We start from the raw sequence: 18,750 nt of genomic DNA, 5'->3' as shown, positions 1-18,750 counted from the left end.
CAATAGAGAGGCATACAGTATGGTAATGTAATTCTTTGAAAGCAAAATTATAAAACAGTAAGAAAACTAAACATTATTAATTTTATATTAAATATCACTCACCTTATGCCTACATAAGGATAGGCTATCCACTTCAATACAAGTCTTGCACACAATGGTCTACACCAGGGGTCCTCAACCCTCAGCCGCACAGCAGGAACCAGGCCACACAGCAGGAAGTGAGTGGCGGGCAAGCGAGCGAAGCTTCATCTGTATTTACAGCCGCTCCCCATCGCTCCCATTACTGCCTGAGCTCCGCCTCCTGTCAAATAGGCAGCAGCATTAGATTATCATAGGAGCAGAAACCCAAACCCTACTGTGAACTGTGCCTGCAAGGAGTCTAGGTTGCTCGCTCCTTCTGAGAATCTAGTGCCTGATGATCTGAGGTGGAGCTGAGGCAGTGATGCTAGAGCTGGGGAGCGGCTGCAAATACAGATTATCATTAGCAGAGAGGTTTGACTGCACAGAGACCGTAATAAATCAATTGCTTGCAGACTCATATCAAAACCCTATCAGTGAGTGGCAAGTGAAAACAAGCTCACGGCTCCCACTCATGCTGCATTATGGTGAGTTGTATAATTATTTCATTATATATTACAATGTAATACACAATAAATGTAATGTGCTCAAATTATCCCTAAACCATCCCTCCCCTCCCCACCCCCCACCCCTGGTCCATGGAAAAATTGTCTTCCACGAAACTGATCCCTGGTGCCAAAAAGGTTGGGGACTGCTGGTCTACATGATGAATACGTAGGTGATGATGATGATGGTGACACAAAAACATCTCATACAGTTAGATTTTCACACGAAGATACACACATACACAGGAGATAAGTTTATTAACTGTAGGACATGATGATGATTTACTATTCATTAAGTAGAAGTAGATTATCATGAAGGTCTTCATCCTTGTCGTCTTCACGCTGAGTAGGCTGAGGAGGAGAGAGAGGAGGAGAGGTTGGTCTTGCTGTCACAGGAGTAGCAGAGCCGGGAGAGGTAGAGGCAGGAGAGGTAGGCACCCTTAGTGTAATTTTACAGAAATACATCGTAATTTATCTCTGACTTTTTTCCTTCTTGTCTCTAAAAATGTTTCTGTATAGTGCCAACCCTTCTTCCACCATTTGCTTTAGTTTCAGTGCTTGTATCATAGAAGGATTCATGTCATAAAAGAAGTCAAAAGCAGTGTTGAATAATTGGAACTCTCCTGCCAGATTGTCCCATGTCAATTTGGTTTCTGTCACTGTTTCTTCTGTGTTTTCTTCCTCATCGTGTGGCTCTGGTTGGAAGTGCTCATCTCCATCAGATCCTCTTCTGGGAATTCCTCGCGCATGGTGCCTATTAGCTCTTGAATTTCTCCAAGATCCATGTCTTGAAACTCTTCACCTCCCACCTCTTTTGCCATATCCGCATCTCTTTTATGATTTCCTCGGTTGGCTGTGTTGTAAAGTCAGACACACAACATCTAGACACAGTTTTCTCTAGCAGGAATTTATTGTTTCAGGCTTGATGGCTTTCACGACGTTTTCTCTAACAATGATGGCATTTTCAGTGGTGCAATCCTTCCAGACTTTCATGATGTTCTCTCTGTTGGTGTTCTCTTCCATAGCACTGACATTCCCTTCCATAGAGAACTGTGTGTAATGAGCCTTAAAGGTCCTTATGACCCCCCCAAGCTAGAGGCTGAATTAGATGTTTGGGGGCAAGTAGACTACTTCAACGCCTTCAGTGTTGAACTCATGGGGCTCTGGGTGGCTAGGGGCATTGTCCAGTATCAAAAGAATCCAAGGCAGTCCCTTACAGGCAAGGTACTCTTTGTCTTCAGGGACAAAGCATCGATGAAACCAATCCAGAAGAAGTTACTCATTGTCCAGACCTTCTTGTACAACCAAAAGACAGCTCGTGTTTATCTTTTCCCCTCAAGGCTAGTTAGCAGATTTACAGGTACGGGCAGTCCTGATCATAAATCTCTTGCTGAACCCAAGTTGGTGTGCCCGATGCACAGAGAGGCCCCATATATTTTATGCATTCGTGACATACCTAACTTTTTCTTATTTTTCAGTATTTTTAGGCTATGCAGTTCGTCTGCGAAGTTTTTCAAATTGTCACAAATCTCCAAAAATTTTTCCAAATATTTATTGAACAAAATCCATGTGTAAGTGGACCTGTGTAGTTCAAACCCACATTGTCCAAGGATCAACTATATATATACAATATTATTCAACCATAAAAAAGAAGTAAATCCTGCCATTTGTGAAAACATGGACGCACTTTGAGGGCATTATGCTGAGTGAAATAAGTCAGGCAAATTCTGTATAATCTCACTTATATGTGGAATCTGAAAAAAAACAAACAAACTGAGAAACAGAGAAGAGACTGGTGTTTGCCAGAGGTGGGGGTAGGGAGTGGGAGAAATGTGTGAAGGTGGTCAGAAGGTTACAGACTTCCAGTTATAAGATAAATAAGTTCTGGGGATGTAATGTACAAGATGGTGACGATAGTTACCAATACAGGTTTCCCCACTATCTGAAAATAGAGCATTCCTGTGAAACCTTTTGTAAGCCCAGGTGGTGTAAAGTGAAGAAGCTATTAGCTTAGGGACACATCTTGCAAACAGATACACAAAATAAATGGAGATAAAGCAGAGATGCTCACAGACCCAGTACAAAGCTATGATGGCTTGATGGTGAGATGCTGGGCGTAGTTTCTGGGGAAAGAGCTTGGCAGTTCCACTCTCCTTGCTTGGGGTTCAAGCCACCCCTATAAGAGCTCGCTACAGAACAAACTCTGAATGCTATTTTTGCTTTTCACCTTTTTTCATAAAAGCAAAAATCCTCTTCAGATTTCTTTCAGTTAGTGAAAACAGGTGCTAACGCAGGTCTTTTGTAAAAGTGAAGTGGCATAAAGTGAACTTTTGAAAAGTGGGGGCTACCTGTACTCTATTATATATTTGAAAGTTGCTAAGAGAGATCTTTATTTAATTATTTATTTGTTTATTTATTTGTTTATTGGAGTATAACTGCTTTACAATGTTGGGTTAGTTTCTGCTGTACAATGAAGTGAATCAGCTATATGTATACCTATATCCCCTCCCTCTTGGACCTCCCTCCCACCCAGCCCCCCATCCCACCCATCTAGGTCGTCACTGAGCGCCGACCTAAGCTTCCTGTGCCTTATAGCATGTTCCTGCTAGCTATCTATTTTACACATGGTAGTGTATTTATGTCAGTCCTAATCTCCCAATTCATCCCACCTTCCCCTTCCCCCACTGTGTCCACATGTCCGTTCTCCATGTCTATGTCTCTATTCCTGCCCCGCAAATAGGTTCATCTGTACCGTTTTTCTAGATTCCACATATATGCATTAATATATGATATTTGTTTTTCTCTTTCTGGCTTACTTCACTCTGTATGACAGACTCTAGGTCCATCCACATCTCGAGAGTAGATCTTCAAAGTTCTCATCACAGGAAAAAAACTTTAGTAACTGTGTGAGTTGATGGATGTTAACTGAACGTATCGTGGTACTCGTATTACAATAAATACATATATCTAATTGTGATGTTGTACACCTGAAACTAATACAATGTTATATATCAACAATATCTCAATAAAACTGGGGGGGGGCGACTCTCAAAACTCAATAAAAAGAAGATAAACAACCCAATTTTAAAAGACAAAAGATGCAACAGACATACTACCAAAGAATATATAGGATGTCATACAAGCATCTGAAAGGATGCAAATGCAAATTAAAACCACGATGAGAGGGCTTCCCTGGTGGCGCAGTGGTTGAGAATCTGCCTGCCAATGCAGGGGACACGGGTTCGAGCCCTGGTCTGGGAAGATCCCACATGCCACGGAGCAACTGGGCCCGTGAGCCACAATTACTGAGCCTGCGCGTCTGGAGCCTGTGCTCCGCAACAAGAGAGGCCGCGATGGTGACAGGCCCACGCACCGCGATGAAGAGTGGTCCCCACTTGCCGCAACTAGAGAAAGCCCTCGCATAGAAACGAAGACTCAACACAGTCATAAATAAATAAATAAATAAATAAATAAATAAATAAATAAATAAATAAAAGAACGTGAATTTCTTTAAAAAAAAAAAAAAAAAAAACCACGATGAGATATAATATGCCTCTTGGAATGGCTAAAATTAAAAATTCTCATCCTACCAAGCGTTGGTGAGGACATGGCACAACTAATTCTCATACACTGCCAATAGGAATATAAAGTGATACACCCTCTTTGGAGAACAGTTGGCACTTTCTTAAAAAGTGACACAGACATCTCCCATGTGAGTGAGGTATTCTACTCCTTGGTATTTATTCAAGGAATATGAACTCATACATCCAAACCACGACTTTTATACCAATGTTCATAGCAACTTTATTTGTAAGATCCCCAAAGTAGAAACAATCCAAATTCTATCAACAGGTGGATGAATTGAAATGTTGTGTTATATCCATATAATAGACTACTCCCCAGCAATTAAAGGGAATGAACTGCTGATAACAGGCATACCTTGTTTTACTGCATTTCACTATATTGTGCTTCACAGATATTGCATTTTTTATAAACTGAAGTGTTGTGAGAACCCTGCCTCGAGTGAGTCTGTCGGTGCCATTTTTCCAACAGTATTTGCTTACTTTGTGTCTCTGTGTCACATATTGGTAATTCTCACAATATTTCAATTATTCAATAATTATTTAAATTATTATTATATTTGATATGGTGATCTGTGATCAGTGATCTTTGATGTTATTACTACAATTCACTGAAGGCTCAGATGATGGTTAGCATTTTTTAGCAAGAGTGTATTTTTTGATTAAGGTACGTACATTGTTTTCTTAGGTATAATGCTATTGTACACCTACCAGACTACAATATAGTGTAAACATAATGTTTATATGCACCAGGAAACCATAAAGAAGAAACAATGGCTGTTATACAAATAATCAGTTCCTCAGCTGCACTAGCCTCACTTCAAATGCTTAATGCTAAATGCAGCTAAGACCACCCTATTGAATAGCGCTAAGGAATATTTCCATCATGCAGAAAGTTCCCTTGGAAAACACTGCTCTAAGGACCTCCGCTCCTGACTGATAGTAAGACTTGCCTTTTATGAAATTATATTTCCTACACACTTTCCTGTTGGCCACTTTCCCTTGATTACATTTTGTTTTGTTGTAAGACAGACACGTATTTTCTTTTTAAGGTGTGCATATATCGACATCATTGTCTTTATTTTGTTTTACAGTTGTTTTTTCTGCAATGATATTTGAGACTATTACAAATCAAGATCTGCCTGTGATCAAGTGTGTTTTAATCAACCATAGAAACAATGATTCATCAGTGGGGACATCACCATCGAATCCCTTGGTAAAGTAATATTAAAATGACAACTTTAGCTGTTTTCTCTAGAGACCATATTTTGTAGGCTATTGACACCTGCCATGGCTTATGGGCTTTTCTTTTTTATGTGTTTAAGTATACTGTGTACTCATATCTGGTACAGATGAGCATCTGTACTCATTGCTACCTGGCACTCCATTCCATCAAGAGTCTTGTTCTTTTTGGGTTTAGATTCAGGAAGGACAGTGACACTAGAATGAGTAAGAAACAGGAATTTCCCTTTCTCCTTAAAAAGAAGCCAGGCTTCTCTCTCAAGCCTGAATCCCTAATTTCCAACTGTCTCCTGGATTTAGATAAGTAGATTTTTCCATTTGCTCATTAAGACACACCTGTATAATTTATTTCATTTCTATTTCCCCAAGCATCTTCTTGTTTTAATGGATTTCTGTTTATGGCCCTGTCTAGTTCCTAGGCTTGAAAGCTCAGCCTCGTTTTGGACTGTTTCCTCTCCCTTGCCCTCACATTCAGTCAGTTACCAAGTCTTGTCAATTTCCTTTCTTTCCTAGTTCTCCTATAACCACCTCATATTCCCTAGTCCCCCCTGCCACTTCCCTAATTCCAGCCTTCATAGTCACAATATCATAAGTGGCTTCTTCCTTCCACAGTTCAGCTCAGGTAGGGCTGCCACATGGGTCTTCCTGAAGTGCGGCTACATCCTTTACAGCCTGGCTTGGTCTTCCCACGGCTTAAAGTGACATGCACGTCGCTCCATAATCTGGCTCTGACTCCTTCAAGTTCCAACCTTGTTTGTCATTACTCTTCTTCATGCTATTCATCTATCACAGCCTAGGTATTTACTCAAATGAAGGAAGCTTAAATGATCAAGAACTGAAAATATTAAAAGTCTACATATAATAAAAAGTGAACATAAATTAGCCAGTTCTATGGCTTTTATCCAGTTAAGGATTCATACAGATATATAGTCACTCTGTTTTCTTTAATGTAAGTATAATACATAGACACATGCCATGATGCCCTGGACGCCCCCCACTTCCCTTCCAAAATCAGAGATATTAAAAATATTCTCAAATTTTAAGCAGTGTGAAATAGGCGTCAATAACAACCTTCCAAATGCATGTAAAACTCCTGATTTTTTTTTGGCCGTGCCACTTGGCTTGCAGGATCTTAGTTCCTGGACCAGGGATCAAACCTGTGCCTTTGGCAGTGAAAGGGCAGAGTTCATTTCCCTGGACTCCCAGGGAATTACCCTAAAACTCCTGATTTAATACATGATTCTTTTTTATGCCAGAAGCATGGTTGGTTTCACTTTTTAACAGATATTGGTGTCATAACACATTGATTTATTAATAATTAAGGCATTTTGCATACATAGTACTTTTGTGCAGACAAGAAAAAATTTAATGTTATTTGCTATGACATTTTAAAGTCTTAGTGTCTTTTATTTAGTATTTATTTATTTATTTGGCTGCATCGGGTCTTAGTTGCGACACGCAGTATCTTTCGGTGTGGCCCACGGGCTCTTCGTTGTGATGCATGGGCTTCTCTCTAGTTGTGGCATGGGGGCTCCAGAGCGCACAGGCTTAGTTGCCCCATGGCATGTGGGATCTTAGTTCCCCAACCAGGGATCGAACCCACGTCCCCTGCATTGGAAGGCGAATTCTTAACCACTGGACCACCAGGGAAGTCCCTTTAAGTGTCTTTTCAATGTGAGAAAATAGCTGCACACATTTAAGTGTTTTCTTATAAAACACAAGCTTTTTTTAAAAAAAAATTAATGATGATTGGTCTCAGTTCCTAGTATTAAGCGCTGCATTGTGTTTTATGTAGTATAAATTATATTCTTATGCAATATTCAGGATTGTATTAAGACCTAGTAGTTCTTAAACAACATCAGACAAGAGTATTTGTTATACAACACCAGAATACAGTATTTGTGTGCAGTTCTTTTTGTCTTTGACTTTATAGTGTCCAAAGCATTATTTTCCAAAGTTATTTATGTTCGTTCTTTTCTTTCCCACCACCTTCACTCTGGTTATGTTAGTTATTTGTGATACAATTAACTTCACTTGGTTTGTATTCCATTTTGAGTTCCCCCCATATCCTGGTTGGCTTTAATGATTTACTTTTTTGAGTATGTGAAACATGACTATGGTCCTGAAAGCTAAAGCTATGTACTAAAAGATATACTCAGAGAAGTATCATACCTTCTTCATGCCTACTACCAAGTTTCCATCCTTTTCCCACCTACCTCCTGAACTTCACCAGTTCCTTTAGATTTTTTATATTATTCCTGTGTTTCTTGTGCACAAATGAGCAGATACATGTGTATTTTCTTAATCTCCTTCCTTCTTAAACGAGGGGTAGCATACTTGAAAGTAGATACTTTTTGCCCTTAGCTTTCTTCACTTAACAGTCTATCCAGGAAATCACTGCAAATCAGTGCATGGAGCTTGTCCTCATCCTTCTTTATGTCCTCCATTGTGTGGATGGACTGTAGTTTATTCAGTCAATCTCCTATGTATGAGCATTTTGGTGGTTTGTAGTATTTTACAACTATAAATGATGGTGCAATCAATTGTTGGAGATATAGCCTTCAAAATGGGATTGTTGGCTCAGAGGGTGAAGTGCACAGTAGTTCAGTTAGGTGTTGCCGAATTCCAGTTCCCCTGCAGAAGGGTTGCACCTGTTTGCTTTCCCCCAGCAATGTGTGAGAGTAGCTGTTTCCTCACAGCCTCCCTGACAAAATGTGTTGTCATGCTTTAAAATTTGTGCCAGTCTGATAGATAAGTGATACCTCAGTGTTGTTTTGAGTTTTTCTGATTATGAGTGAGTTTGAACATTTTCTCATATGTTCAAGGGCCATTCTTTATATCTTTTTGTGAATTGTCTATTCATTTCTTTTTCCCATTTTTTTCTTTACTTTTTTCCCCCCTTATTATTTATTTATTTATTTTGGCTGCACCAGGTCTTAGTTGCAGCATGGGGGAATCTTCATTGCAGCATGCGGGATCTTTAGTTGCAGCATGCGGACTTCTTAGTTGCAGCATGTGGAATCTAGTTTTCCGACCAGGGATCAAACCCCGGCCCCCTGCATTGGGAGCGCGGAGTCTTATCCATTAGACCATCAGGGAAGTCCCTCTTTTTCCCATTTTTCTACTGTCTTTTGGCTCCTGTGTCCCTCAATGTTAAAAAAATATTTTTTTTTTCCTTTTCTTTTTTTGGCCACGTTGTGCGGATTGCAGGATCTTAGTTCCCTGAATAGGGATTGAACCTGGGCCCTGGGCAGTGAGAGCGTGGAGTCCTAACCACTGGACTGCCAGGGAATTCCCTAAAAAAATTCTTTACATCTTAGGGATATTAACCCTTTATTTCCTTTATCTGTAATATGCATTGCAAATATTTTCTTGTAGCATGTCAGGTTTTTGTTGGTTTGTTTTTACTTTTTTTTTTAATAACTCAATTTTTAAAAAATTTTATTTATTTTTGGCTGTATTAGGTCTTCATTGCTGTGCACGGGCTTTCTCTAGTTGCAGAGAGCAGGGGCTGCACTTAATTACAGTGCGCAGGCTTCTCATTGCGGTGGCTTCTCTTGTTGTGGAGCACGGGCCCTAGAGTGCATGGGCTTCAGTACTTGCAGCACGCGGGCTCAGTAGTTGTGGCTCGAGGGCTCTAGAGCACAGGCTCAGTAATTGTGGCGCACGGGCTTAGTTGCTCTGCGGCATGTGGGATCTTCTCGGACCAGGGCTTGAACCCGTGTCCCCTGCATTGGCAGGTGGATTCTTAACCACTGCGCCACCAGGGAAGTCCCTGTTTGTTTTTACTTTATGTCCCTCTTTTAAGATCCAGCTCAATTGCTGTACTCCAGTGAAATATCCACACCCCCACTATCCCAGCCTGGAAGTCACCTCTCTCTCCTCAGAAGGTCCAGAGCACTTAAATGCACCTTTCAGAGTAGTCGGTATCTGTTTATGGGGCACATCATATTTCACTTTTAGTTATTTCTTCCTATTAGAGTCAAAACTCAAGGACAAGGTCAGTGTCTTTTTTCCCCTAGTCCCATTGCGTCCAGCAGGTGGTCTAGCACTTATCAGATATTGACTAAATAACTCACCAGATACTAACTGAAGAAATGAACAAATAAAATCAGAAATATGGCTTATGGTCAGTAGCAGAAGAGCTACCCTACCCTGCTCTTCACCTGAAGAAGCTTGTGTGTGTGTGTGTGTGTGTGTGTGTGTGTGTGTGCATACACACATGTGTGAGGGCTACACTATGTGTCTGGGGGTAGGAGGTGAGGGGTCCAGCAGCAGAAGTTGCTAGCACACCGTCCTCTCAATATATCTCAGTTATTTAAAGCAGGCAAGGGGTGTGATGGTGGCAATGAGCCTATGGGGATGTCTGCCCAGAACATACTGGGTTGGCCACAAAGTGCGTTTGGGTTTGTCAGTAACATCTTATGGAAAAACCTGAACGAACTTTTTGGCCAACCCAATATTTTAGTTTTTAAGTACCCTCTAAAACAGATACTAATTTACTATTACTATGTAGATGCTTATCTGCATACCAATAATCACAAAAACATATACCTATGTATTCTTTTTTTGTTTTTGTTTTTCTTTGGCCGAGCCACGTGGCTTGTGGAATCTTAGTTCCCTGACCAGGGATCGAACCCGGGCCCCCGGCAGTGAAAACACGGAGTCCTAATCACTGGACACCACGGAGTTCCCTATACCTATGTATTTTAATTTTATGATTATTATCTGTATATTAGTTTGTGATTGTGAGGGCTGCCATAACAAAGTCTCAGACTGGGTGAGCTAAACCACAGAAATTTATTGTTTCATAGTTCTGGAGGCTAGAAGTCTAAAATCTAGATGTCGTCAGGCTTGGTTCCTTCTGAGGCTGTGAGGGAAGGATCTGTGCCAGGCCTCTCTCCTTGGCTTGTACGGCCATCTTTATGTTCACAGGGCGTTCTCCGTATGTGCTTGTCTTCTCCAAATTTCCTCTTCTTATAAGGACATCAGTCATAAGATTAGAACCCACCCTAATAGCCTCATTTTGACTGGATCACCTCTGTAAAGGCCCGGTTCTGAATACGGTCACATTCTGGGGTACTGGGGGTTAGGACTTCAACATATGAATCTGGGGGACTTCCCTGGTGGTCCAGTGGTTAGGACTCCGAGCTTCCACTGCACGGGGCACGGGTTCGATTCCTGGTCAGGGAACTAAGACCCCACATGCCACACGGCACAGCCAAAAAAAAAAAAAAATGAATCTGGGGGGAACACGATTCAACCCATAACAGTCTATAAAACATTTTAGAAACGCAGCCTAAAATTATCTGTCTTTTCTTTAGAGACTTGTAATTTATAGGCATTTTGGTCAGACGTATGATCCTCAGTGGGTCATGAGGTGCTTGCTGTTGTGTGCCATATGTCAACATGTGTTTATTTGATAAAGGTTCCAGTTAAGAAGAAGATGCATTAAACGTGCACTTGTAGTAAATTCACATTATTTCGTCTATGACATAGGCAGCAGAATCCCGGGAAGACCTGGGCTGTGCCTTGAGGCCCGAGAGCACAGAGGCAGTGTATGAAGCGGCCACCGTGGAGGTGGACGTAACTGCATCCATCACACTGCAAGTTCTGGTCACCACCCCGGGGAACATTTCCTGTCTCTGGGTCTTTAAACACAGCTCCCTGAATTGCCAGCCACACTTTGATTTACAGAACAGGTAAGCAGGGGCGGGGCAATGGGCAACCACGAGGATTTTGGGAGGAATAGTTTCTCGCCATACACAGACTTTCTTGCTTCCTTTAGAGTTTCTTTTCCAATCTCTGTACATGTTCACTGTAACTCTTATTTCCAGTGAAATAAAATAAACTAAAAAATAGTTAAGGCACGGATACGTGACCTTTTACAGTGGTCAAAACCCATAGGACAAACAACACAAAAAGTGAACCCCAATGTAAACTGTGGACTTTAGTTAATACCAGTATTGGTTCATCAGTTGTAACGAATACACCACACCTATGCAAGATGTTACTAATAGAAAAGCTGTGTGTGAGGGGTGGTGAGTGGGGGGAGGGTGTAGGCAGGATCTCTCTGTACTTTCTGCTTAATTTTTTTTTCTCCTTAATTTTTCCATAAACCTAAAATTGCTCTAAAAAATAAAGTCTATTCATTTAAAAACTTATATACAAATGTATAGGTATATTTAGGGCCTAAGAAAGCAGTGATGACTGGCAAAATGTAAAACAAATAGTGAAAAGAGTATTTGGGATTTTAAAGATGGCTTGTTTTTTAAACTGGATTTTGTCTTAAAGGTAAAAAGTTAGGAAGTTGTCATTCCATTCCGGTTAAAGTAGCAAGGAGCTTACTAGTTAAAGCAGTGAGAAGCTTCTTTCTGGGAAATTCTTGGGGAAGAACCCTTGGCTTTACCTAGTTTCTTTCACAGTATGATGAGCAGAATTGCAATGATATGTGATATCCACAAAACATTTTAGTAAGGAATTGATCTGTATGTGGGGAACGTTGGTCTCACCATCCAGAAAGATATCGTGGCCAAGGTTTGTAGCTTGACCACCAAGCCTGTATCTAACCCTGGGCTGACTGCTGCCCCCTGCTGTCCGAGACCAGGTGGGGCAGGAAGCAAGGGGCACAGGCCATTGAAATGCCCACTTACTAATTCTAAGGTGCTTTATTCTCTAATTCTTGGGGTGCTCAGGTGCCCCGAAGCTGTAGAAGAGCCACTGTCTTTCTAGGAGCAATGCAGGAAATGGCCCCTCAATGACCCAAAGGGGGTTCCATGCCACCTGACTGAGACACGGGAGAACATCTGTGACTGACTTGTACCAAGTATTCACATTTGTGTCTTTAAGGTCAAACCAGTGTTTAAGTAATTTTCAGGACAGTAGCTATAATTCTGAAGTTTGGTTCTAAATCTTAGATCACATTCATTTTCCTTTCCTCTTTTGAGGCCATATTACTCACTTCTCTTTTTTGCTTACTTTTATCTTGGGGTTAAACCAAAGGCAATCTTCTATTAAGAATTTTGGCTTAAAGAAATGTTCTGGTAATCTTATTAAAATCTGATGCCACAACAGTTCTTGTTGGATTGAGGCCAAAAAAGCAAAGTAAAAAAGTAGGGTTCTTTTTACTCTGCTGAGAGGTTGCCTTTTTGTTCTAGGACAGGCAGCCAAAATCATAGGTCTTATGTGGATTCGTTAACTTAGTACCAAAACATTTGTAGCAACTTCTCTGTAGTAAAGAGTTACAGAAATTAAATCTGGGCTTAGACTCATAGCCAGACAGATTGCACACCTAAGCTTTGATAACCATCTTAGAATTTTGTATGATATGCCCAAGAGTTCTCACATGATACCAGGAGAGTGAAGGGTTCAGAGAAAGAAAGCACATCCCCAAAGTACCTGCATAAGCAGAAAATACATATATTTCTTACTAATTTACTGTCTATATGAACGCAAACACAAGTACTCTGGAACCATGCTGCTTGGAGCTCTAAATCAGGGCTGTTCCAATATCCTGTGCCCTTGGTTCGCCTGGGATCTTGTTCAAATGCAGATTTCGATTCAGTAGGTGTGGGCGGGGCCTGAGATTCTGCACAGACTCTCCCAGCTGATGTCAAGTGTTGAGCAGTAACGTCTAAAGGTCAGAAAGTGTCCATTTAAATCCAACACTACTCAACAGACTGCTAGAGAGTATTCTAAGCTCTAAGGAGGACAGATATCACCAAACACACATCAAAGTCGTTTCTTCGAAGAGAATGCCCCTAGCCAAATTTATCTTTACCAAGTATCTGAAAAGTTAGAAATACTCACATTGAGACATCTCTCCTTTGTGATATATCAGTGTAATTACCACCTCACAGGAAAATGCTTTGTGTCTGATTTTGCTTGAATTCTTTCCTCTAGAGGGGGCGGGAGGGGGGCACAAAACGGACTGTTCTTGATGTCAGTGAGTCTTGCTTGTACCGTCATCTGGTTCTGCACATGGCGCACGGAGGCTGGTGGCCGGGTGGCTGGCAGATATGCCTGTGGAGGGTGGTTTGTCATTGGCGGGAATGGTCCACCACTGCCAAGGAGGGCGTCCCACCAAGTCTATGTGTTTTTGGTAGGAGTTTTCCCTCCGAGGGGCTTGGGCAGCATGAGGTGAAGGTGCTCACTCCCAAGGGAGGGACTGGGTAAAGGTCAAGGTGAAACTAACAAGGCCCAGGCTGAGTGCCAGCACAGGACGGGAGCTGCGTTCTCCACCGAGGTGGACCAGGGCCGCCCAACCACCTTCTGACTCAGTGTGAAATTCGAGGGTTTTTGTTTCACACGTTTTCCAGATTAACCAGTTCTCTTTCTTGTGTTTCAGAGGAGTTGTCTCCATGGTCATTTTGAAAATGACAGAAACCCAGGCTGGAGAATACCTACTTTTTATTCAGAGAGAAGCTACCAATTACACAGTATTGTTTACAGTGAGTATAAGAAGTAAGTGCCGTTTGCTACTAGGTATTCTCAATATTCTAAAGGAGCAGTTAGAACCCAAGAGCTCTTATCAGCTTCCCCAGACACATGAACTAGGTTTCCCTCAATACGTAGTTGAATTAATTGAACTCACTTCAACCACCCCATCACCTGTTGAGATCCTGATGTGACCCACAGACGGTGAGAGTGAGTGCTTTTCAGAACCCAGGGCATCCTCTATTTTCCGGCTCCCCATTTTTTTCAGCGACAGATGGGTGACAGGGAAGAAGTAGAAAGCATTCTGACCGTGGAGTCAGAAGACTTGAGTTCTTATTCTGCATCTGATACGACCACCTTGGGCAGGTCACGTAGTCTCCCTGAGCCTCAGTGTTCTGATCTGTAAAATGGGGATACCCATACACACCTCACAGGATTGCAAGAGCTTAGAGCTATCCAACAGAGCGGTCTGAGGCGGTGAGAACGTCTCTGTCTGCTCTGTCCAGTAAGGTAGCCACTGGCCACATGTGGCTGGTGAACACTTGAAATGTGGCCAGCGTGACCGAAGTTTTCATTTTATTTCATTTTAATCAATTAAACATTGCATTTAAATAACCACATGGACCTGGCGGCTCCTGTGTTCATACAAACACCAGATCGCTACGCACACCATCAGGAACAACGCAGAAGTTCTCACCCAGGGAAGCAGCTGTGCAGTTGGCTGAACCACCATCTGCGTGTCTTCTGGCTTCTCCTTCTTTCCACCCACTTACGCGCAGGCCTGCGGTTGTGTGGACTCAGCCCTGTACCCACTGGCTGCTTTACCCCACATGACAAATGGAGACGAGAGGTGGAGGCGTTCACGTGGGTCCCGCTGCCTTTAGGGGCCAGGGCAGTGCTCCAGAAACTCTGGGTTCATCCATTTTAAAGCAAGCTCCTGGGCTACGCCTTGGTGTGTCTTGCCAGACGGAGGCTGTGGTGCACGTGTGTCCAGCCCACAGAGGTGCGGGGCCCAGGGGGAACCACGGCTCCCCTTGGCCAAGGCTGTTCTACACCCACCATCACAGGTGAACGGCTTGCTGAGAGGTATGGAAACGGGCACGACAGCCCGAGGCCAAGCGTGGCCAGGTCCACACTCTGGGCCACACTGCACTGGGTCTCGCACTCAGAGCTGCGAACAGAAGAGCACTCGTGGCCATTTCAATTCCCACAAGTGTCATCTGACCGGGGCTGGGGACAGCGTGTTAGATTCCAAAGTCAGCCTGTCAGGCAAAAACCCGGCAAAGTCAAAATTGGTCAACATTTGTTTTGAAAAGCCCTTCAATTACTCTGCTATTTATAGGACCAGAGCCCTAGGAGGTCAAAAGTCAAGAGGTACCTCTTGTTTCTCTTTGATTTTGGTCTTCTTCCCTGTCCCCTCCCCAGTCCCCGACCCCCCTCTGTGGGACAGTAAATCCTCAGATTGGAAGAGAATAAGAGATTTCTTGCTCTCTCTCTCTCTCTTTTTTTTTTTGTCGTGTTTATACTTGAATTTGTATAAAATAAATGGGCATCTGCTCTCTTTATTTAGGGTAACTTCTTTTCACTTAAGATTTACAATGTAAAAATAGCACAACAATCATTCAAGTAAGTTGTAACTGTTTTTAACGTGCTGCTGGGTGGTGGGTTTCAAAAAAATCAGGTGGGGTAGACTTGGCAACAGTCAACGTGAAAAAGAGGAAAGGGTTTAGTGAACCACAAGTTCACTATTAACCAACAGTATGGCATAGTTGCTAAAAAAGGAAATCTGAACCTTGGCAGCGTTCATGAAAATGTAATGTCTGGGTTAAGGAAATTAATGGAAAATTGCTATTTTCAGTTCTACAGGGTTTTCAGATGAATATTGACAAAACAGAGCAACCAGAATAGTGAAGATCTTAGAATTCCTTGAATTAGGAGCAGCTGAGAGAATTAAGAATGTTTAGCAGAGGGAAGGAAATATTTTTGAGGAGAGAAGAAGATTGATTGCAGTGTAACGTAGAGGAAACCCTTCTGGCATGAGTCAGGAAACCTGGGCTAACTAGTTAAAATGCCTTTGATGACAGTGATATCCCTTGACCTCCGCATTTGATTTTAAATATTTGAAGGATTTTCATGTGGCAACAAACTTCACTTTAAAAAAAAAAATTGCTCTAGAGGGTAGAATTGGGACCAATGGTCAGCAATTACAGGGAGAGAAAGTAAAAACTACCACAAAATGGGAAAAGATGTTTGGAAGTCACATAATCAACAAAGGATGAATAGTCATAATAGGTAAAGAACTTCTATGAATCAATAAGAAAAAAACCAGTAGAAAAATGAACAAAAGACATGAGTAGGCATTTCACTATTGTCAGTAAACATATTAAATTAATAACTGAGACATGCAAATTAAGGCCACAATGAGATACCATTTTATACCCAGGAGATTGTTGAAAACAAATTGTCATCATGTGTAAAGCAGAAGTGCTCACACTATATGCACCAGCAGTGGCACTCGTAGGTATATTGTAAAGAAACTTACACACCTGCCTCACTAGGAATGCACAGAATGTTCATAGCACCATTGTTGGTGATACAAAATACAGGAAACAACCCAAATGTCCACTGCAAGAAAATGGACTAATAGATTGTGATATATCCACCAATGGAACACAATGTAGTGGTAGCAAAATGAATTAAGCATAGCTACATGCAAAACCATGGGTGAATCTTAAAAACATAAGGTTGGATGGAAAACCGAAGTTGTGAAAGACTGCATATTGAGTGATGCCATATGTTGAAGCTCAAAAACAAACAAAACAAACCAATATATTGTTTAGGGCCACACATCTATGTGGTGAAAACATGTGTAAAAGTATGAGAATGATAAACAGAAAGTTCAGGATAAAGTTAACCTAGGCTTGAGAGACAAGGAGAAGCAGCACAAAAGTAGATTCAAAGATATTTATTACTGTTCTGGTTATTAAGTTGAGCATGGGTCCACGGGCATTCGTTTTTATTATTATGCTTCTAAATTAACTCTTCATATATTCTTTGCTATGTATATACATAAAGTATTATATACTATTTTAAAACAGAATTTATTATAAGGAGGAAGATTGAAATTTAGCATGGGAAACTTTCTTTGGAAAAAAAAAAAGGTTTGTTGAAAAATGGGAGGATCGACTCTGGGAGGTCGTGAACTCCTGTTCCTAAGGGGTCCAAGCAGAAGCAGAGAGTTTATATGTTAAGGGAGGGGGAGGGGGAGAAGGGGCAAGGGGAGAGGTGTGAGGGTCCAATGTGAACAGGAGGCTAAACCAAGCCTCTCAATTCTGTTCCAAGTCTACCTCCATCCTACTATATTTCTGCCTAGTTCTAGATAAAATTATGGGAAGAAAGTTGGGTCTTAAACTATATAAGTATGTGTTATAAACTTGATGTTATTTCTACTTTTCTTTTTCCCATGCATATTGATATTTGTGTTTTTACATGGCTTCACTCCACTAGACTTTAGTTGTCTTTGGATTCATGAAATACCCAAAGACATTAGCTACGAAAGTTAGCATTTCAGCCAGAGTTGCATCTAATATATTGGTGAGGGGGGATATGTTATTATATATATTTGGAGCGGAGACACCGCTACGGCACAAAAGGTTAACTTTTCTTAATGGTTCAGAATTCTTCTGAGGAGGAGGCCTGCTAGGACAGTTATTTTTTTTAATGTTTATAATATGAAACATTTTAAATACTGAAACGTTACTAATTTATGATGCTTTAGATACCCTGCTTTACACGTTAAGGAGACCTTACTTTAGAAAAATGGAAAATCAGGATGCCCTGGTCTGCATCTCAGAGAGCATTCCAGAACCAACCGTGGAATGGGTGTTCTGCGATTCACAGAGCGACAGGTATGACATGTGGAGAGAGAACTGCTATTATGGCTTTACTTTTCCGGTCTCTTTCTAATATAGTTGACATCATACTGTCTGTACAATTTATCACCCTGTTAACAGGAAACGTTGGCTTTTGAAAGAATGATTGGTGTGGGCTTCCCGGGGAGGATGGTGAGGGACGCCTTAGTGAGAAGCCCTTTGGAGCTCCTCATCTGTCACGTCACTGACCTGTAGGACCCTCCCTGGATATCACAGGACACGAATAACAGCCCCTTTAAGTTACAGGATTGTCGACTCCCTGAGCATTTGGTTGGGGAAAAAGAAAGGTCCAGATTTTAGTGTATAATTCCCTATAAGTAAGAAATCCCCTGTGAATAAATGTTTAATTTGTGATTATGATGTTTACTCTGGAAGAGCAGTTTAATATGATTGTTTAGGGATGTAGAATCTTCCTGGGTTTGAACCCTGCTCTGCTTATACCTGTGTGGCCTCGGGCAAGTTACTTAACCCCTCCCCGCCTCATCAGAAGAATGGGGTGGGAGCAGTACTTACCTTAATACAATCGCTCTGATGAGTAAATGAACTGGTACATGTGAAGCGCATAGAACAGTACCTGGCAGATAGTAAGTACCATATAAATGTTTACTTTTGTTTTTCATGTGTCATAGCTAAGTGTTCACAAAGTAATGGTTCATGCCATTTGAACTAATTAAAATTTACTAAACAACTTTTATTGAAAAATGGAACTAAAGAGAAAGAGATAAAGTGAAAAATCAGGTTACCAAATAATGTGAGCAGGATCCCAAATTTTAAACGAACAAGAAAAAGAGATTACCTGTAGATACATACGTCACATGTGCACAGAAAAGAAAAAGATTAGAAAGCTACACACAGCAAAGTAGTAACCGTTGTTATCTCATGGTGGTAGGAATATGGGCAATTTAATATTCTTTTCTTTGGGTTTTTCTGGATTTT

The 18,750-nt window shown here is 41.4% G+C and overlaps 1 protein-coding gene across 3 annotated transcripts in view; it reads left to right on the top strand.

Annotated features, from left to right (window-relative positions):
* The window catches only part of FLT3 (fms related receptor tyrosine kinase 3), a 75,837-nt gene that overhangs the window by 21,316 nt on the left and 35,771 nt on the right, over positions 1-18,750 (top strand). For all 3 annotated transcript variants that reach the window (XM_082365045.1, XM_082365044.1, XM_082365043.1), the window contains exons 2-5: positions 5,299-5,420; positions 10,946-11,148; positions 13,794-13,909; positions 17,661-17,790. In XM_082365045.1, coding sequence (XP_082221171.1) covers positions 5,299-5,420; positions 10,946-11,148; positions 13,794-13,909; positions 17,661-17,790 — 571 coding nt within the window. The remainder of the gene's footprint in view (positions 1-5,298; positions 5,421-10,945; positions 11,149-13,793; positions 13,910-17,660; positions 17,791-18,750) is intronic.

Source organism: Balaenoptera borealis (assembly GCF_965194805.1).
Source record: "Balaenoptera borealis genome assembly, chromosome: 18".
NCBI classification, from domain to species: Eukaryota; Metazoa; Chordata; class Mammalia; order Artiodactyla; family Balaenopteridae; genus Balaenoptera; species Balaenoptera borealis.
The sequence above is the reverse complement of the archived record's forward strand: the minus strand, read 5'-3'. Positions and strand labels throughout refer to the sequence as shown.